The sequence below is a fragment of the Patagioenas fasciata genome, chromosome 5, assembly GCF_037038585.1.
Source record: "Patagioenas fasciata isolate bPatFas1 chromosome 5, bPatFas1.hap1, whole genome shotgun sequence".
Classification (NCBI taxonomy): Eukaryota; Metazoa; Chordata; class Aves; order Columbiformes; family Columbidae; genus Patagioenas; species Patagioenas fasciata.
This window is the reverse complement of record NC_092524.1, coordinates 4,388,207-4,409,808: the sequence shown is the minus strand read 5'-3', so window position 1 is coordinate 4,409,808 and position 21,602 is coordinate 4,388,207. Positions and strand designations below refer to the sequence as shown.

General features: G+C 38.6%; 1 protein-coding gene across 4 annotated transcripts in view; it reads right to left on the bottom strand.

Annotated features, from left to right (window-relative positions):
- Positions 1–20,679, bottom strand: part of PRMT3 (protein arginine methyltransferase 3) — a 51,741-nt gene extending 31,062 nt beyond the window's left edge. For 2 of the 4 annotated variants that reach the window (XM_065840145.2, XM_071808815.1), the window contains exons 1-10: positions 20,552–20,679; positions 20,343–20,469; positions 19,557–19,639; positions 18,591–18,640; positions 17,210–17,312; positions 16,135–16,288; positions 13,778–13,919; positions 10,703–10,768; positions 6,196–6,317; positions 4,331–4,430 (exon numbers count right to left, since the gene is read on the bottom strand). In XM_065840145.2, coding sequence (XP_065696217.1) covers positions 4,331–4,430; positions 6,196–6,317; positions 10,703–10,768; positions 13,778–13,919; positions 16,135–16,288; positions 17,210–17,312; positions 18,591–18,640; positions 19,557–19,639; positions 20,343–20,469; positions 20,552–20,585 — 981 coding nt within the window. In that variant the 5' untranslated portion in view covers positions 20,586–20,679. Of the gene's footprint in view, positions 1–4,330; positions 4,431–6,195; positions 6,318–10,702; positions 10,769–13,777; positions 13,920–16,134; positions 16,289–17,209; positions 17,313–18,590; positions 18,641–19,556; positions 19,640–20,334; positions 20,470–20,551 lie in introns of all 4 variants that reach the window. The other 2 variants (XM_071808814.1, XM_065840147.2) reach the window with 2 other exon arrangements.
- Positions 20,680–21,602: the final 923 nt, after the last annotated feature.

Here is a 21,602-nt window from a genome sequence, read left to right as displayed (position 1 = left end):
AATGATAAAACTAAGAGACAAGGGCACTGTATTCTATTCTTGGTTTGGTTTAATTTGAGAGTCCATCTCTTTCCCAGTTCTTCCTTGTGTAAAACTCCATTTCATATTCAGTATGCAAATTATGACAAAGCATCATACTATATTTGAAACAACCATATCAGACAATTGTCTCTCACAGTAAAAGCCCTTACAAACAAGAAATGCAGATATTTCTCAAGTTAATAAAACTCTCAGCCTCTAGCTTTATATTCTTAGCTACAGAAAGGAAGTAAAAGCTTATTGAGAGAAAAAAACCTGCACACAGATGCAGCTGGGTAAGAACATCCCAGAAAAACATTACATATATTTTGTTTCTTTCTGCACTCATCGTTTCAATAAGCAGCCTATTAAGTTTACAGTCACACTACCAAAATCCACATGGGCAATAACACAGCATTCAATTTAACAAAAAACGAGCTTCAGCACTTTGCAGAGCATCTCTCCTTTCAAACCTACATGTTGCATTTAAAATTACTTTAATTTCAGTAAAACATCATTGCTTTAAAATTCTGTATCTATGGGGAGAAGGTATCAATGCGATCCTGGCTGAGAGCAAGTCTATGGTGTATACAACTTGTAAGTAATTTGCCGCCACCTGTACAAACAGCAGCATCTTCAAAACAAAATTCTAAATTTCTTAAGGAACTTGAGTATTTGAAAAGCATTTTTGGGTGTAGTCACTAATTGACAAGGTTTTTCATTCATTACACCAAGCTGCAAACAAGTCACTGATGTGAGTTCAAAGAGGCATCAGCATCAGATTGCCACTAGGCAGTGTGCACAAATACCCAATTACTTGTACCTTTTCTTATAAACTGAATTCATGGAAGTCTACAGTTTGAATAAGAAGGTAAGAGCTTTGCTTTGTAGGTGTCCTATCGCACAAGCAGACAAGTAAAAAATGTTAGAGGCTGTCACCTGTAATGTAAACACTAACAAATGTCACAAATTAAGGTGTCAAAAGTTTCACAAATCAGAGCTCCAGGCAAGGATTGTGCATCAGACGCTTACTGCCCTGCTATTTAGTATTAATCAGTCCTAACAGGGAAATTTCTATAAAAACAAGGTCACCAGTGACATCATCTACAAAATTAATCCATTCTTACATTCAAATAACCCTTCTCCATGAACTGAAAGACCTTCTCCTTACATAATCTGTTGTTAGCAGAACAGGCTATTACTTGGCCATCCTTCTGTTCTTTAGCTTAAGGCAACGTGGTTTATTGGATGAAGTGGCTCCTCGCTCCACCTGCTTGTCTTTGTGCTCCTGGGTCTCAGCAGACAAGTCCTCGTGTGATTCAGGCTGCACGCTTTACTCCTGTTTTTATAAAAGGAATCCAGAGCTGTCCTCAGAGTGAAAAGGTCTCAACTGACGGCTTTTTCAGGGTATTCAGTGGTCCAACAGGTCCTCAATCTTCAGCTATCTGCCTTTTAGACACCAACAGAGCAGCTCACAGCTCATCACACCTTCCACTGTCTCTCTCAGTTCACATACTGGTTTTCATCAAACACAGCCACACAGGTGCCCTGCTCATGGTGTGATTTTATCAATATCAAATGCACAGACTTCAGATGTCACAAATAACACATTTAGTCTTTACATTAAAAGCAAGATTATTTCATTTATGAGCTGAAATAAAGCCACTGAAGAGACAGTTGCTCATCATTTGGCCTCTAAACCTGGAATGTGACAAAACCATATCCAGATGAATTTAAAAATGAAAAAAACTTATTTTGGAATATGGCAAATATAGATTTGAAACATAATTTGGTTACATATACACACACACAGTATAACATTTAAGATGTTCCTCCCATTTTTTGCGTATTTTTAAGGGAACAAATTTAAATATGAAAGAGCAGTAGAAGTAGCAAGCAGTTTGCAGAAGCCATAGGTCACACAATTAATGATCAACAGAAGCTGTTACATTGGAGATGCTCGTAATGCAACCACTGTAGCTTTTACAACAGACTGTTCTATGTGCCATATTTCTCAAAAATCCCGTTCTAGAAACATTCCTGGGGGATGTGGTATTTTTCCTCCTTCCAGCCTCCATTCTTTTGCTTCACACCTGGTTTTATTTTCTGATATTCCACACATAGCTCTAAAAGAGCTGGTCGTCTTAAGCACTGTTCTGTACCAAGCAAAACAAAGCTACGGCTCCACAAAAGGATTTGATGTTTATTAGCCTAAAGCAGTTTGTTTGCTAAACAGAATAGCAACTTTTCCTGTTTTTGTTACAAAGAAGAAACATTGTTGCCATTAGAATGTTCCTGCTAGTTCATCCATATTCTCTAAATAAAGAGCTGAAAACTGACACATAGAGAATTCCTTTTTGCTCTCACACTTGGCATTTCTAACATTTTCAAGCAGTTACATTCACATACAAAGAACAGACTTCATACTGGTATCATGTAGGGAAGGAAAAGAAAAAGCAAATTCACATGAAAAAGCCAGACAAAGAGGAATCTTCATTTGCATCTAGGCAACATAATGTTCCTTTCTAGACAGTGTTGGAGCAGCACATAAGCTGTCCAGCTATCAATCTTACTTCCATGGCACTGTCCTCTTTATCTCTGTATTGCAGCAACCTATAAAAATGTTACCATTCCTAAATATTTAGAATACCTAATTAAGTGAAATGCACATGGCTATATAATTATGACATTAAAAGGTAAATTAGCACACAAATGGGAAACATGGAACATTCGATACTTCATTTCTTACGAGAGCTGCTTTTCGAAATCCTTTACTTCACCTTAGAGACACTGATGTACAACATGACTTGAGCTCTTAAGCACCCAAATTGCTTTTAAAACCAAATCTTGGGCTCCAGAATGAGAAATGGGATTTTGGGAACATTATTCTTGGTGCATGTTTTCGGTATCTGATTAGAAGTTTCCCTGAAAGAACTATAATTACATTCTAGTGAAGTCACTATGCTGTCAGAAATCATCAACCATAACGCACTATTTTTAAACCACCAGTTTAAGCCAATAGTTTAAACCATCCTTGAAACTAGTGACCTGAACACTCAATTGAGCTCACGCTTCAAATAATATTCATTATAGCACTGGAAGAAAAGCTTTGCAGCTATGCAGCACACTAGAATATGCAATATTAAAAAACCCCACAGAAAAACCAAAGCAAATAAATTATCTGCACCTTTACGTGGAAACTAGTTAGATACATATGGATCCACAGTGAACATACGACCTCTCTCCCAAAGGCCCTTGTGTATAGTAGAACTGCCACAGTTTGAAGAAAACAAAACAAAACGAACCAACAACAAAAAAAAAACCAAAAACCAAGTAACTTTGAATGTCAGTTTTCATTCTTGATCTTAAATTTGAAGGACAAAATAATTTTTCCTTTAAGTCCAAACAGTCCAAACTACCATGAAAACCCCCTGCATTTTGAAGTGCTTTTTGAAGGTCTGTGATATGAGAAGGCTAAATAGAAGCCCACAAAAAAAGGCACAAGGGGTGTTTCTTATCACATTTTTGATAGGAAACAGACTTATTAGGTCACCGTGAAGTTCAGCTTGGCACTGGGTCTTGTCACAGAGATTTCTTTATTCGGATCAATGGTAGGTACAAGCACAACTTGTGTAAGTCATCAGTCAGTACATGAAAGAAAGGTAACAGGCCAAGAGGCTGAAATCCATTGGATGCCAGGAAATGGCTCCTTTATACTCTGCATACTGCATTTCCCATTATCTTTACTATGTAGGTTAAAAATCAGTTATTCTTATATTTAAAACAATGTAGTGAATAGTAACACTGTTTTCAAGCTCTCCACATATTTGCAGATTTCCCACTGCGTCTGCTCCTCACCTCCTTATCACCTTCTCACACAGCCAGCAGAGTTTTTAGCTGTCTTTGCAGACTAAAGTATTTTACTCATCAGAATGATCTAGCTAGATGACTAATACAATATTTCACCATTACTTTCAGCCGAGCAACCACAGTAGAGTTATTCAGGAATATCGAGTACGTTTGTAGACTTGCACCCTAACTACATAACAGAAATTTACTGCTGTACCCAAACCAGCTCAACTGTACTTAGAGAACCTTGGTTTGAAAGCGTGTGATCAGGAACTGTATTTGAGAACCACATAATCAGGACCATCATGCCATCTCACACATCGTCAAAGTCGCTGTTTGCAAGCACGTCAATTTTTGGCTAAAAAAAAACCAGCATCGCCTAAATAATAATTTTTCAAATTAAATAAAAACATAGTTTTTCCTGAAATAACAATGCCTTGAAAAGAATATTCATGAACCTTACCATCCATTCAGATATAATTACATCCACTTTCTCCAAAGGCAGATCTACTTCTTCGATTCTTCCTTTGACTAATGTAATGATATTTTCAAGTTTATTTAATCTGCAAGTCACAACACAAACAAATGAGTTTATATTTCCAATTTATGCTGTCAAGAGAGATGTACTGATGTCTATATTTTGCATTTCCTCCCCCAAAATGGTTGTTTTCTAACTTATCAAGAAAGCACTAAAACGTGGTACTCCTCAGCTATATTTCAGAGGGAATGTTTCTGAGTATCCAAAAACTGCAGCAGATTAAGTGCCAGGCAAAGATAGCAGATAGTAGATGTGTGCTGTGCATGCAAATGTGTAAGCTTCAGAACGCAGGCAAACAGAGAAAAGGACAATTTAAAATGATGCTTCTCTTTCGAGTTGGTTGTTCCCAGTTCTCCTTCTTTGACCCTCGTAGCGTAGGTCTGTGGTGATTAGAGCCCACTCATCACACTGGGACAGCAATGGAAATGAGCTTCCTCGCAAAGCTGTTTTGCACGACTTGGTTTTTTATTTAACAAAACTAGCTGCAAAGTCACAGAGAACAAACATTCCCTCTGGATCAGTATTACAGTTATTCCACAATAAAGGCATCCTCCCCACTGTGATTTTGGCCAGAATCATCTGCAATGTTCAGCAACTGCAGTAATGAGGTATTACCTCATATGCAAGTAATGGTGCAATCATCTTGCGTAAGGAGAACGGTACTGTGACGTGACTACAGTTTTTAGAACAAAAACTGCATGACAGTGAAATTACTAAATACAGAAGTGCTTGAAATTTAGTATTTTTCTCCTTGGCAAACCATACTAGTCTTACACATACCATTATTGTGATAGTTATCCTTACAGAGGGCAGAAAAGTATTCCTACCAAAGAAATTTATCTTTCCACTGCAGTTATCTCTGCCCTTTCCCTCCCTATCCTGATATCTCACTCTTACATTCTGTCTGGCTTTCAATGCAGACAGTAATCACATTAAAAATTCAATCTAAAAGACAATGGGAGAAACATCAGAATGAAAGGAGGGAAAGGAAAGGGTCAAAGGGCTACTTGAACATGTGGGCTGTTGGAAAGATCAATTAAATACTCTACTCACAACAGTTTTATGTTAGAAGAGTAGTAGTTCATCACTAATATCATATTTAATGTTGTAAACAGAAGAAAAACCAGAAGTTCAAAGTGAAAAAGACTAAAGGCTATCACTCACAGCAATATTTTAAGAGGGACAAAAAGAGATTTAAGCATAACTTCCTAGGTTACTACATACAAAGACATGTTTTAAAACAAAAGAGGAAAAAGATGAATTTGTTACATACTTGTTTTCAAATGTAAGGTACAAAAAAACCTAAACAATGTAGTTTATACATTATATGAAAAACTGCTGAGATGCACACAATTAAACAACTTTTACTGAATTTATCTACATCAGAACTGTTTCTTAAAGTAGTGCAGCCAGGAGAAGTTTCTCACATCCTCTTGGAATGCATCTCAACTCTTTTTAGTTGCCTAAAAATCTACAGTCTTAGCAGCAGCAACATCTAAAGTACAAGAATAGAAAATGGACTGGCAGCTCCGCAGCAAGGCAGCACTGGCTGTGTGCTCATATGAGGAGGAAGGTCTGGGAGACATCCTGCCTCACCTTCGGGCCTGTTTTAATCACCTCCATCAGAGGAACAAACAACTTGACTGCAGATCAACACCTGTTCTAATTCGTAGGATAAAAGAGGACTTCAGTAAAAGACATAATGAATGATAGATGACCATTAACTGTAACAGTATTTTAATAACTTCTTAGAGCAACATTTACCATATTTTTCTTAAAACTTTTCCTACCTAATGATGTCCATGGCCTGATAGATGATTTCAGACTGGTCGACTCCAATCACTTTCTTCGCGCCTGCTTTGGCAGCAAACATGGAGAGTATTCCAGTTCCGCAGCCAACATCCAAAACCACCTGAAACGAGTATGACATTTATTTTTACCTCCATTCATTTTCCCTTGCTATGATTTTTCTACACATCAGTGAGATATCATCTTCTAACAGAAGGAACAAACCGTAGCATCAAGTCTTACTATTACATTCAGAGATATCCAAGTCAACCTGCAGCTCTAATTCAACGCCCTGTACTTTTACAGATAGACAGTGAAGCCGATGAGCTCCAGCCACACATGGGAAACAAATCACAAGCAATTAACTTAAGCATCAACAAAAAAGTTACATAAACAGGAGAAACAGAAAATTAGAGCCTGAGCAACTTTAATCAGTGATTCCATAACAACTGAAAAAACATTCTAACTGCAGTTTCTCATTAAAAGTCTATTCAGATTATTTAGGAACTCTCTGCTAGAAATTGCCACAGTGGCTCAAAGCACCTATGGCTCAAGATGACTAAATTTCAAAACAGCGACTGGCACAGTTTTAACACCTGGAAATAAACTTCATCACTACACTTGAAAAAATGTACCCCCAACACAGGAATAAGACTCATGCAAATGCTTGGTTTTGATATCACACATATTAGCTACCGTGGGAAGACTGACAAGTTTAAAAATACTAAACAACTAAGAACATAGTACCAAATATATTAATTAGTAGAGTGAGCTGCCGGCAGTGTTGAAACTCATAAAGCAGAGATTTTGTCAAGCAGCTTGGTTCAGGCTTCAATATCATAACAATAATAATCAATCCCACACTTGAGAATCATAACCCATTTCACAAAATATTTGAAGGCAATAATGCACCCTGCTGACAAACTTCCTAGCTTATGACCTACTGAGCATTCTTGCTTTGGCATGATGAAAACTTGCAGGTGCATTTTAAAATTTCACCTGACAAATAGTATCAAAGTGCATACGAATGCTCTGCATATTAGGTATGCTTGCCTTGCATACAATTTTATACATTTTGATGACAGATACACAACAGTGATTCTGAAGCCAACATGAATAAAAATACCCATTTATCCTTAGCAGCACAGTGTAAGTGAGCAATGACTATCGTCTGTCTTCATAGAGTAACTTACAACCTGGAATCAGACTAGAAAACATTAGTGTGATTAATTTTTTACAGCACCTTGTGTAGAGGCTGGCCATGGAGGCTGTGGACAGAATTACTTGTTCCATTTGGAACTCTTTGCAGCCATGTTCCAAGAGAAGTCAATTCTACAACTCATTCGAAAGTTACATATGAGTATGTAATGACTACAGAAATACCCAGGCTGAAGTTTTCTGGAGACAGGAAGAGAGAATAAAAATCCATGTTCTTGCAGCTGCTGAAGTCTGATGCCCCCTAACATCATCTATTCTAACACTTCACTCATGGTAGTTAACAAAATTGCTGAGCCATGAAAGCTTGACGCTAAAGCCAAAAATAAACCTCTGCGAAAGAATGATCTGATGTACAGTTGCATGAAAGAGAGCAATCACCACAAATTGGAATAAAATCAAAACAGACACCACTTTGGACAGCTGCCCTGGTCACTTAAAAACCCAGATGGAACTCATCTAGCCTTAGGCAGGGGGTGGGGGTGGAGAAAAAGGCATGGGAGAGAAAATATACAAGCTGGAACACATCTGAGGAACAGGAAGCCAAGCAGAATGATCACCAATTAGCCTAAGGACAAGGGTCTACAGTGAGTGCATTCTTGCAGTGATCACATATGGCCTCTCACCAGAGCACTGGAGCAGCTGGACTGGTGATTTGACTACACCAGAATGTACCACAGCATCACATCCTTCACCACAGTCTAATCAAAACTGATATTTTGCTTTTAGTAACAGGAAAAAAAAAATACTTCAAATTCCAAAAAATAGGAGGTCAGGTAACGTGGCCAGTTAAATTAATTCTATCAAGGAATTTTTAGTAGGAACAATGCTTAAAAACTCATTTTTTCCCCTGAATATGGCATTAATGCCTGCTTCAGACTTCTATTCTACAAGAAAAACTAAGCATGGCAATAGTCTAACCAATTATTGCCTGACCAATTATTTTTCTGCCATAAAACATTCTTGCTGTAAAATGGACCACACTTACTTTAACTGAGTAAAACTACTTTAAGTACTGCTGGTAATCTAAATTGTCCTGTTCTCATGTCAAGTACATCTGACAGCTTGAAAAATAAAGGCAGCAAGCAGGACTCATTCAAGTTTAAATAATTTTTTTGAAAGCTGAAAGGGAACAAATTGGCTGGTTCTGAATACAGTATGCCTAATAAACAAGCCTAGATATTCTGTTATCTGCTATTTTGTGATCACACTTCTTTGGGACACTGCAGATTTGCATCAAAAGCTGGTACAATCAAGTAGGTTCTTTGAACAAGCTCCTCCAACCCATCTCACACGTGTCCTTTCAGACACAACAACAACAAATCACTATGTATTTTCTACGGACGAATACCATATGGGAGTTCTAGGAAATATGGTATCAGACTTTTACTCACCCTTTTTTCTTTCTTTAAATTGTAATCAAACTTTAAGGGAAAACAACCCATTTCTTCAAGTTGCAAGTTTCGCTCACTAATATGGTTCTGAGAGCATCATATGATACGTAAATTAAGTAAAACATCTTAACAGTTCCTCAAGCAGAAGTCTGTAAAAGATGTCACTTCCAACTAGATCTCTGAAAAAACACCCCGTATAACAGCATACCAAGTGAAAACTACAGCAACATTTAGTCAGACACAGAAGTTTAGTGGAGAACTGGTCACTTGGATTCAAGCTGTTGGGAACGCAAAGCAATTGAGAGTTTTTCTTTCCATTCAACTTCAACACACTACGATGGGTTTGGCTACACTATGAATTTGAGATAAGAGGTATCTTGATCAAAAAACTGCTACAAGAACAGTTCGGAAAACAGTTTGCAGGTGTTGCGATAACAGACAAGCTTTTCTTTAGAAGTTGAATGCTTTCATGCGAAGTAAAAAATCAGAATACACACATATGATTTCTAGCTGGTTCTTGAGCAAGTGCATCTACAGCTGGGGTTGAAGCAACATTGTCTATTACAGTTCACCCACATCTTGTTTCAAATGTTACCAATATGCCCATAGGAGATATACAACCAATTCCGAAAAACTACTGTTCCACTATGACATACATTGCACATAACTTATGATCAGTCTTGCCCTGTGAAAATCTGCAGTTATCAATTTTAGGGACATCTGTGAAACTAAATCTCTCCCAAGAAAGTTTCTTTTATTGGTCTTTCTGCATTGCTGGTTTAGCTACCCAGCTACACGATCACCTGCATCTTTTAATAGCTGGTAGCATTATGTTTCTAGAACACTTCTGCTTGTTCTCTCATTACAACTAAAGAACTTAGAAATGTTTAGTAGAAGCAAGCATATGATGCGGATTGAAGTAAAAAGGAAGAAAACTATTTTCCTGACTTTTTCTGCTTAGGCTGTCAAAAGAAAAATAAAGACATATAAAGAATATGCATTACCTACCCTGAAATACCTCCCGCCTTGGACAAAATGGTATCTAGCACAATTTCCAACTGAGGAACTAACTGATGGATGTACTTTTATTACTTCAACAACTATTCTGAATCCTTGTATTATTATTACTAACAAAGTTTCAATCAAAACCAAAACAAAAATCAACAGTAATTGCCTTTTATAAATCTAGACACCCTGGTCTGACATTAAATGATAACCATACATAGGTTAAGGATGGTGAGCACCAAGTGGAAGAAAGCTAATCCAGAACAGAAGGCTGCAGAGTATAACTCAGAACATCACAAATTCTTCAGCAATAGCCAGCAGAAATACAGAGGACAAGAAAAGGATCATAACTCTGCAGGGGTTATAACCACAGTTAAGACCATAAACAAAAGTCAGTGCAATCTCTCCTGACTACAAGCGAAATACTAGTTCTTGGCTTTAAGTCCCTTAATAATAACAGAGTTCAGAGAGACTAAACAGCACTAACTCAATAAATCAGTTGCATATGAATTCTTCCCCAGCTCTAGGATGTTTTTACTGTATCAGGCACAAACTGAAATCCACTTAAATTCTGGTAAAGAGGCCCTCTAAAGTAGACTCCACTTAATACACTGGAAAGGCTCAACTTAACCCTGCCAACATAATTAATGAACATCCCGACATGGCACACAGAGCAACAACAATAGCGATGAGCACTTCTGTTATCAGCGCTCTGCACCCTCCAGCAGCTGAATAGCACTCTACCACCTCATAAAGCCAGAGCACGTTAAATCAAACATCGTCAGTGCGATACTCCATCCCCAAAGCTACAAAGCAGCCAATCTGAAGGATTTCTACCACTTGAGAAAAAAAATAAGTGCAGAAATTATTGTATTTTCTGAAGTGTTCTACCTACCTTGTCCTTGAAGATATGTGGGTTTTGATAGATGAAGTCACGATAGCTTTCTGTACGCACTTTATCCTATGATTTAAAGAATAAAAAACTACCTTAACTTTTTCTATTTATGTACACCATATCATTCAAAAGTGCTGAAAAACTTGCTTTTTAACTGGGCCTAAATATGTTTTGTGGTTACTGCACCTACAAGGGGTTCTGCCATCACAACACTTCCTATACTGTATTCTTTTAGAATTTGTTGTCTTTGCAAATTAAGCAACTTAGAGTTTTCTGACCTACTGCATTTAATTGTGGATGTTCAAGTTCTTGATACCTCTTCCCCACTCTCCAGGAACAGCAGTAACAGAGTTGCAATACTGCACCAACTCCACATAACCACCATCCACACAACGGTAAAAATCTGAGTCATGAGCTCAAATTTATGTTTTGTACCAATTTATTCCTTCAAAAACAAGTTATGAATTAGATTAACCTTTTCTATCTTTGAACAAACTGCAAATTCGCAAGACAAGCTAGTAATTGAAGGTGTACAGCTTGTTCTATGAAAGCCCAACATAATAAATAAACTTAACTGTAATACGACATGACGTGAGAAGCTGAAATGTTTTCAAGCACGTGACTAAACGTTTATAGTATTTTAGCATATGAAAGCTAGCAGCATTGCTCAATCTGACAGCAAGGTAACGTATTAAAATATTTGATTCTCTTAATATGCATCAGCAGGTACACAGACAGCCAAATATAGGTTTTGGAATTGCTGTTGCAATTCAAGTGTTAGAGCAAAGTAAAAGAAAAATGTAAAGCAATTTTTTAATCTAGTAAAGACAAGTCTATAAATAGTACTGAAGCATGAAATACAACTGCTTAAATATAAGTTAACATTTTTCTACTATGGCAGGTAAGAATTTTTAGAAGTAACATGGAAACTAAAGAAATTCTCTCTAGTAAGAAAAAACAAAGCATATTTTATCATAAAAACAAGATCAAAACCAGAGACTGAGAACAAACAACATGTTCATAAAAATTCTTGAGACAAAACAAATTATTTTGGGGCTTGAAAATCTTAAAATCCAGTTTTTACTTTAGGAGGATTATCACAAACACAGAGCCTAAAGAAACAGATAGGGATGATTTTATACAAAACGAACATGAATTTGGGATCCTTTAAAATCATATTGGTTTACTATGACGTTCTATTCAGTGCAACTATTTTTAGTACTTCACCTCTATTGCAGTATAAAATAGGATTTGCTGAAACGACCAAAAAAGTTAAAAAAAAAATAAAAAATGGGAAGGTTCAGCATCAATCGAGAAAGCAGTGAGCTGGAAAGCTTTCAGCCTCCCATCCTGCCCACTCACATTGCCTCAGCGCTGCCCCAACGGAATCAATACAATTCTTGCTGCTGCCTCTACTATATGCACTGCTGCTCCAGCGAGCCACGGTCACTCACTTCAGGTCTCTCTAGTCATCAATTCCATTCGCTCACTCCCCATTTCAATGTAATGTGGCTTTTGTTTGGTGGTGGTTTTCTTGTTTTGTTTGTAAATAAAATGGAAATGAAATTTATTAATATAACAGTGAAAAATTCTTGAGGGGAAAAAAAACAAGGGAAACACTAGCCATCCAGCCAGTGTAAAGTAACAATACTATTCCCCCATCTCTGAAGTATTTGCAGCTGAAAACTAAATTGAAACTTCATCCTACCACTATCAGGCATAAACTACAAATAAAAATCAAAACTGAACAGTGTCAGAAACAGACTTAAAATTCAGACAGTAAGGCACCTTCCTGAAAATGGTAATGTAGCAAACCAATATACTGATATAAATAAGGCAGACATATAAAAAACCCCAACCAAAGTAAATGCATAGCACGTAGGAAAAAATTCAATGCACATATATAAAAAAAAAAAAAAGAATCAAACCAATTGTTTTCTATATTTAGAAAAGCGAGAAGTCTTCTTAAAATCTTTCTGACAAGCATTCCCTGAAACCAATAAAACACAATTCTGTACCAATCTCCTTGTGCAGATGTACAATTATTATAAACTTTATTTCCAAGCAGAAACCCTTCCTCATCTTATAGCCTGTAACATCTTAAACAACACATATATACAACTGCAAAACCAAACCTCTATTATTTTTATCTTCAATATTTAAATTATGTTTCTCTAGACCATACATTTTAGAGAACATTCTTCCACTTCTGCAGACATGTCTGTGCTTCTGTAAAATCCCGCTCCCTTAAAATTAACCTCATGCTTATACTGCTCTTAACACAGATTCATACATATTTCTACATTGGGGCCACTAAATTACTTACAAAGCAGAAAACTTTATGTGTTACCTGTATGGACAAAGTCACTTAACTCTGTCTTCTGTTTATGACTTTCACAACTATGACACTTTCTCTGAAAGGAAGCATTAAGAAATTTTGATTTACATGTCAATTATAATTTGTTGGGGTTTGTGTTTTGTTTTGGTTTTTTTTTTTAAGTTAAAAGGGCATACACAGGTTTACCTTTAAAGAGTTTTAAGTATTAATTTTTTATCTTTATCATATAAAAGGAGCAAATAATTTTTCCAGCTGTTCCATGTCACGTCATCAACACACTGAACTGCATACAGATACCAACAATTTCTGTTTACCTAGTGTAATAGCAAACAACAATATTTGAGAAATGGTTTGCCTACCAGATTTCAATTGTTAGGAAAATATAAACTGAAAAAAAAAAAAAATCACTGTCTGTACCATGTTTTATCCTTTATAAGCACCCAGGAAAAAGCTGCTTTTGGCAAGGTAAGGTTGTGGTACAGATATGTTAACATATCCTCAAGCATATCTGCGGAGTAAATGATTTTATGCTCCTAATGCTTCCTGTAAACAGAATTTATACAAAGGAAATAAAACTGAAAAAAGCTCTCTCAATCCAGCTCCTAGGAAAAAACCAATCACGTATAGAAAGGGTTAAAAATGCAGCTGCTCTGCAGCATATTTATGGGCACACAGCCCACTTCATTCCACCTTTCCTCTTTAGTGCTACTAAGAGGCAGTTGAGATGACTTTCTAACCTTTAGCATCTCTTCATGTATCCCATAATGCCCATAGGAGCTGAAGTAAACACCATCCTCATCCTCCTGAAGGTCTGCAATGGCGCTGGATGATGAGCTGCTTCTGACATCTGCGTTCATCACAAAATCCTGCGCAAATTGCCTGTAATCAGTTTGAAATATACCCTTGAGACATGCTTATGGGACCATGCAAAGGAGGTGGGTGTGGGAGGGGGAGAAAGGGCTTAAAAAGGATGAGGAATCCAGCCTGCACAGGGGCTTTGACAACAATAGAACCGGTGTTAAGTGTGCACAACCCCCCTCTGCCGGCTTCTCTGGGCTGCTGCACCACCATTCTCCATCCATCACCCTCCTGCAATGCCTCCGTTCTGCTTTCAGTCAGCAAATATCAGCAGTGAAACATTCGGACTTCATTTTTATTTTTAAGGGGGAATCGCCTATTTCGTGCCTGCTAGTACAAAACTAGTACCACAGTGGTCAAAGCCAACGTGTGTTTTAGGCTCTGTAATGCAGATATGGACTCAATACAACAAACGCCACAAGAAATATAAACTATACATCACTGCACAACTAGTGCAAGGTAGAAGAAAGTACTTTAAAATCGAAGCATTTGGGTGGAAACAAACCAGAGCTTAAAATTCCATTTATTTTCATTTCATTTTTATTCACATGCTGCAACTTATTTTTCCTCCTTTGTGGCCTTGCATTCCCAATAGGCATGTTATCTTCTCATTCCTCAAAGCACTTTTGAGGACAAAATAAACAAATCAAGGGGCTTATCATAAAACCACAGAAGCTGAGAAGCAAACAGCTCATACTAAACTCACAATGAGAGAAAAAGCCCACAAGCTTCAGCCAGATCATATTCCTCCAAGGTCTACAGTCCAACATCAAACCTTGCATCATAGACCATGTCAAAGCAGTCAAAGCTCACCTTTAACACTGGTCATGCTTTCTTAAATAGGAACTTAATGTATAGAAGCCATCATCTCTAACCAGGTCACAGATGAAAAAATTCAGGTTATACAAGCCATACTCTTAAATCTTTAAGTTATATCTAATACTAAAGGTGACCAGATATCATTTGGGGGGTGTGGGGGGAAAGGTCATTAGGCCTCTAGCTAGTCTTTACATTGTATCCCTTTCAATTCTCATAATTTAGTAAATCTACATGGTCTAGCAAACTTGAAAAACATTTCTGCATAAATTATTTCCTATTTAATTAGTGGGTGTTCTCATACTACTATTCCCAGGTTCAGAAGGCAACAGTCCCTAGAGAGCTGCATGACTGATCCTGAACAGGCAATCACTAAAAAACCTACAACACTTTTTCCACATCTTGGAGAACAAGACTTGCATAACACATATTTCAATGACAGAAAACAGCAGAAAACCAGGTTACTGTAGATTAAGGTCCTGTATGCTGTTCTTGTTCTACATCTGACTTGGGAGCTACCTTTATTTCAGAGATTTACCTGAAAGGAAACATCTCTACGTGCTCTCTTTTAACGGAATAACCTCCAGCACGAATCACTATCACTATGAATTATAGCACATAGGTTACTACAGTACAACTAGTTTATCTGTCCACTGCGGAGCACGAGAGGGACAATGCCACCCCTGCCCGGCTGGTGATGCTGTGCTGGATGCACCCAGGACATGGTTGGCCCTCTTGGCTCATGTTCAACTTGCTGCTGACCAGAACCCCCAGATCCTTCTCCACAGAGTTGCTTTCCAGCATCTCATCCCCCAGTCTGTATATACACCCAGGGTTGCCATGTCTCAGGTGCAAAATTCAGCACTTGCTCTCGTTGAACTTCATGCAGCTGGTGATTGCTCAGTTCTCCAATTTGTCCAGATCCCTCTGCAGGGCCTCTCTTGCCCTCAAAAGTGTTGACAGGTCCTCCCAATTTTGTGTCATCGGCAAACTTACTAAGTAATGTGTCAAGTCCTGAGTCTGAGCCATTTATAAAGACATTGAAGAGTACTGGCCCTAAAATGGATCCCTGCAGAACCCCGCTAGTGACTGGTCACCAGAGGACTAACAGAAAGGAGGACTAACAGAAGGACTAGCTCTGAAGCAAAATACATGCTTATTTATTTACCTTTCCTAAGCCTACTTTGCTCTTTCAATTTGTGCAGGTTTTGTGTAGTTTTCACTAATCATCTACAGGTATTTACTAATCATCTACAAGATAAAAGTGAAACCTACAGTCCCAGGACAAGTAACAAGTTCTACTCCATAGTTACATTCTACCATTTCTTTGAATTTCCATTGGTCTTTAAACATGAAGATCTCACCTCACCTAAAACCACATCAAATAAAAAAACCCTAAAACTTCAGTGCAAATACTTACTTCATTTTTTGAAGATCATCTCGTGCTCTAGCCAAGGCTGCTTCTGCAAGTCGTGCTCTGTGTTCTGCATGTTTTAATTGTTCAAGGAGAATCGTGGTATCATTTAAACCATTAGAAGGCAAAACATTTGCAGGTTCACAAAGATCTTCTATGTCTGATGAAGCGGGGAGGAAGAAAAAAAAAAACAACAAATACCCGTCACAAGTTGCTTCACAGCAGCTGAGAAACATGTTTTCAATGTTGTTATTTCTGTCTTTGGATGATTAAAAGTAGTCTGTTTTACATGAAACACCACAGAATTTAATAAGACTAACTGCAGAATACAATACTACTCAGTAAAAGCAAGTATGCTAGAAGCAAGCTCTTAAGTTAACAAAGCAAATATATCCAGAATTCCAGAATTTGGGGTTCTCTAAATACCAGTGTTTGATTATTGATAAAAGAGACACTATTTTTCCAGTTATGTTATTCTGAGGCCAAAAGGGCTGTCAGCGGTAATGGTAAAAGGTAAGAAGGTATATACATTTAAAATGTCTTAATACTTAGCAACTCTTAATTTTCAAACTAATTCCTTATGCTTTTATAAAGCTTATGAACACACAAAACACAGAAGAGCATAAAAAAAATAATTTAAATGAAACATTGCTTTTTAACTACTAAATCTCAGACTTGGTGCTAGGTCCCCTTCACCTTTTGCTAAATTCAGCTGGTGATCTCAACAGATGTCAATGCATAAAAAAATACACACTCCTGCGGTTTTTGGATATAGTAAGAAGTTAGCGACAGCTTATCAGGCAATTACTACATACAGCATCTCTACTATGAACATCTTATTTAGCATAAGCCAATACAGATAATAAAACAGGACTAAGGAAATCTCAGCCATTAAAAACCATCATATAACACGTCATAAAAATTTCACAGTGTGACTTGATTTCTTGACTTCAACTTCTCCATGAACTTTCTCATGTATATACATAAACTGAATAACAGTGACAATGCTTTTTATGACAGAAACTCTCAATACCACATTTACCCCACAAGGCAGAACTGTCATACTGAAACATGTATTTACCAAACTGAAGCAGGAGATCATCTTCTAGCTCTGGTTTCAAATATTCCTCTTCTTCCCAAGGCAGTGGGCTGCTGAGTGAACTCAAATATGCTGTTGTTGGTTTCTAGACAGAAGAAGAGCACCTAAGCCACTTTTCTTCAAAAACACCATCCCTTCAATTTCATTTAAGAAAATAAGCAAAGACCTGTCCTTCCAGCTATTACTATTAAAGTAACTTTGTAGCAAAGGCTGAGAAAGATGTTACTTTAAAGCATGACTAGCAAAAACAGTGAAGAAATCGACTTCTTGCTTCCATCCTGGTTCTGACAACAAGTACTCGCCTTGACATAATGACCCTACAACCATGGTGACCAGAGAAGAGCACAAAACCACACCCACAAGCTAGTCTGGGTCCTCAAGCCCAGGAAGCCACAAGATCACAGAACTCAGTACAAGCAGTAAAGCAGCAGACAGACAGACATTGAACGATACTTCTAGGATTACACTGTTATCAGGAACCAAGTTTACTCAGGTGTTTGGCTGTGTCAGATACATAGTTTACAACAGGGCTAATCAATAAAGACAAGATACTAATCGCGCAAAGGGTTTTTACACAAATGTCACAGATGCTATATTATCTTCTCTTTGAGTCCAGACAATTAATACTTTGTCAGGAAAGGAGAAGTCAGATACGGGACTTCAGTTTTTCCATTTCTGTGTTTATTCGGCATAGCTAGTTATGCCTTAAATAACTATTTGAGGATTTAAGAAAATATTTGAAGATTTAAGATGTTGAATTACATAAGATGGTAGTAAGTCCAAATCTAAACTTTTAAGGAACAACCAAAGAACATACTTCAAAGTCACAGAATACATAAAACATACCCAGGCCCTACTTAAAACTGCAGGTTCCCATCAGACTTCTTGTTTCTGGTGTCATTTTAGCTGAGTTAAGTTTAGGTTCTATGGCCTAAGGGATCACATGTGGTCCTTACTAACAGTGAAGTAGAGGTCTGGCCAGCTTACATCCTCAAGAAAGGGTCTTTTGCACCAACACACATGCAAAGACTGAGAAACTTCAGTTATCAAGAAGTAACTTGTTACTCAAGTTAGAGAGCTAAAGGTGAAGATAATTTAACAACGTGGTACTACATAGGGTAGATTTTTGAAAATCTGAATATCTTCTTCTGGAAATGATAAAATATGTTTAAATAATGTCAGTTTTAAGTGAAATCAACTTAACATCTAAATAAACAGTTATTTTAATTCCTGTGATTTCTTATTTCTAGAAATCTAACACTAAATTTCATATAGTTATTAAAAATAGGCAAATTGAAAACACAGCATCCTGATTTCCAATTCTCCAGACACAGATCATGGAAGTTATACATGGCACACCTACCTTTAATCTAACAAAGTTTATTAGTTTAACGTATCCATAAAAATCAAGTCCTAAAAAGAAGGAAGAGAGGAAAAAAGAGTGTGCTTGTGTTACAGAAAACCCACATAGGTTTTACAATGAAATTAATGCTAATTACTTGTTCAATTGGTCAGCTACCCCTCAGGGTGTACATCATTATGTAGTGCACTCTTCCTATCTTAAATTTAATATTTACTTTTTTTTTCTTCAGGACCAAACTAGGAAATTCTTACCCTAAATACAAATACGTTTGCTGCAAATTACGAATGGAACACAAGTGAACATGGTTTATGAAAGTAAATTTCATTTATTTAATTTAGACTTCTAAACACTTTGTGTGATTCCCATCCCCTTATCTCTCTCTCTCATTTTAGTGCACACTCTTAACACAGTATCTCTCCAACTCTGTTTGCCTTTCTCCGTTTTCCTCTATATGCAATATATATTTTCCTCTACATAAAATATACGTATTTCAGGCTCAATGCGATATGTATTTTCCCTAATATGAAATATACATATTTCAGGCTCAATAGTTCAGCACTTCTCTAACTCTTCCAAAGCCCTCCCTCACTTCACATACATCCTCCTATACATACCTTTCTTCAGTTGCCCCCTTGGCCTAAACAGATGGCAGCTTCAAGTGAAAGCAAACCTTAAAATTTCACTTGGAAAGAAGGAAACAGACATTGGAGGGTGGGAACTGAGCACAGCAGAGATCAATCTTGCTTTTGTAACTAGTCAAGAGCTTTACCAGTCAATAAAGCATATAGAAAATGGCCAGCATAAATATAAGGTATTCTAGAAAAATGCTTATATGTTATCTTCTTCAGTCTTGGAATCTTCAACTACAACCAGGAAAGCAGTTAGAAACAAGCTAATCTTTGCAACTTGTTTTAAACAAGATGCTGATATGCAGAAGAAAATGACAACTCATGGAAAAAAACTTACCATGTTTCGTGACCACATCACAAATATTAAACTGATGCTCTGTTTTGCAGTGGGAGAACACATCTTCAGCAGATCTAAACAACCTGGGAGTAACAAATTATTGAATACGCAGTATTAACGTGCTTAGAAACTGTAATGCTCATAGGGGTTTAATGCACACTGTTCTGACCTGCTAAGTAATGTGTTCAGAACACATCACTTTTGCCTTTAAGAAAGAAGAACGGGTATCTTATTCACATACCTCACAAAGCAGCTTTTATCTTGCTTGCAAAACAAGATAATAAACGTAAAATTTTGTTTGAAAAAACACAAACACTGTTAACTTTCAAAAACTCTTTGAAAGCAAAGACAGCATTGAACCTGAAATCTAAGAACTGCATGTACACACATTGGCCAAGTAGATCTGCTGCATCAAAGTAGAGACTCTCATCTATTCACTGATAAAGGGAAAGGATGACAGAGATAAATAAACTGATAAACTTCCATCCTAATTCATGGTGAGGGAAATTATCTGCTTCCCACTTTTTTCCCTCCCTCCTTTAGTCTAGACTTAACAGAACTTATACTGCATTTAAGACCTTTGGCTCTGCAAACGCCGCATACAAGACCACGAAACCCCCGAGCACTGTTATAAACTATATAATGTTTATTTTTCCGACATGCTGCTTCCCACAGCCCGAGTCCCGGCCCTCGCCCCCCGCCTCCCTTCCCCGGGAGGCTCCACGGGTACGATCGCGCCTCACGGTGTTCCTTAGCCAGCGTGGGGGGCTCCCCTCACCTCCCCACCTGTCGCAGAAGAGGCAACGGGTCTGTGGGCCCTCGGTATCAGCACCTTCTTCCTCCTCTTCCTCCCAGGCCTCCTCACCGTCCGACAGCTCGGGCATCTCCTCCTCAGCGGGCGGCTCGCCGGCCCCTGCGGAGCCCGGAGCAGGGACCGTTACCGACCGTTACCGGGAATGGGATTGAGGGAGGGCGGCGCGCGCCCAGGTACTCACCCGCATGAGCAGCACCCGCCGCCCGCGAGCCCATGGACCCGCCGCTGCCGCTACCGCAGCCCCACGTGCGCCGCTTCCGGGGACACGGCCCCGCCCCCTCCTACGTCACACGGAAGAGGCTGGCACGCCCCCTAGCGGTGCCCTCCGGACCGTTATTTTTCAAACGCGCGGGAGCGGCGTTAACGGCCTCGCGGCGGGTGGGGGGGGCGGCGCCATCTTGTGGAGCCGGGGCGAGGCGGCAGCGTCGCTGTTTGATCTGTTAATCACAGAACTGTATAATCATTTTGGTTGGAAGAGGCCCTGAAGATAATGGAGTCCAACTCTGCCACTGAACCATGTCGCTTAAGAGCCTCATCTGTACGTCGTATAAACCCCTCCAGGGATGGTGACTCCACCACTGCCCTGGGCAGCCTGTTACAATGCCTGACAACCGCTTCCATGAAGAAATTTTCCCTAATCTCCAATCTAAACCTCCTCTGGTGCAACTTGAGGCCATTTCCTCTCATCCTATCACTTCAAAGAATCAGAATGTCAGGGATTGGAAGGGACCTGGAAAGCTCATCCAGTCCAATCCCCCTGCCGGAGCAGGAACACCCAGCTGAGGTTCCACAGGAAGGTGTCCAGGCGGGTTTGAATGTCTGCAGAGAAGGAGACTCCACAGCCTCCCTGGGCAGCCTGGTCCAGTGTTTGTCACACTCACTGAGAAGAAGTTTATTCTCAAATTTAAGTGGAAGAGACCAAACCCCTCCACGCTCCAAGCTCCTTTCAGGCAGTTCAGAGATCAGAAGGTCTCCCCTCAGCTCCTGTTCTCCAGCTGAACCCCCAGGTCCCTCAGCCGCTCCCATCACACTTGTGCTCCAGACACAAGGCCCGGCAACCTCAGGGGAGGGAAAACTGAGCAGAGGGATGAAGGGTCACACACCCCACCAACATAAAATATAAGAGGTTATTTCTGCTTGGAGGTGGAAATGCACTTTGTGCGCTTTGCAAACATCTGGCAGCCGGGTTTGTGTCACAAACAGCGTGGCTGCGATGGGAGTGCTAAAGGAGA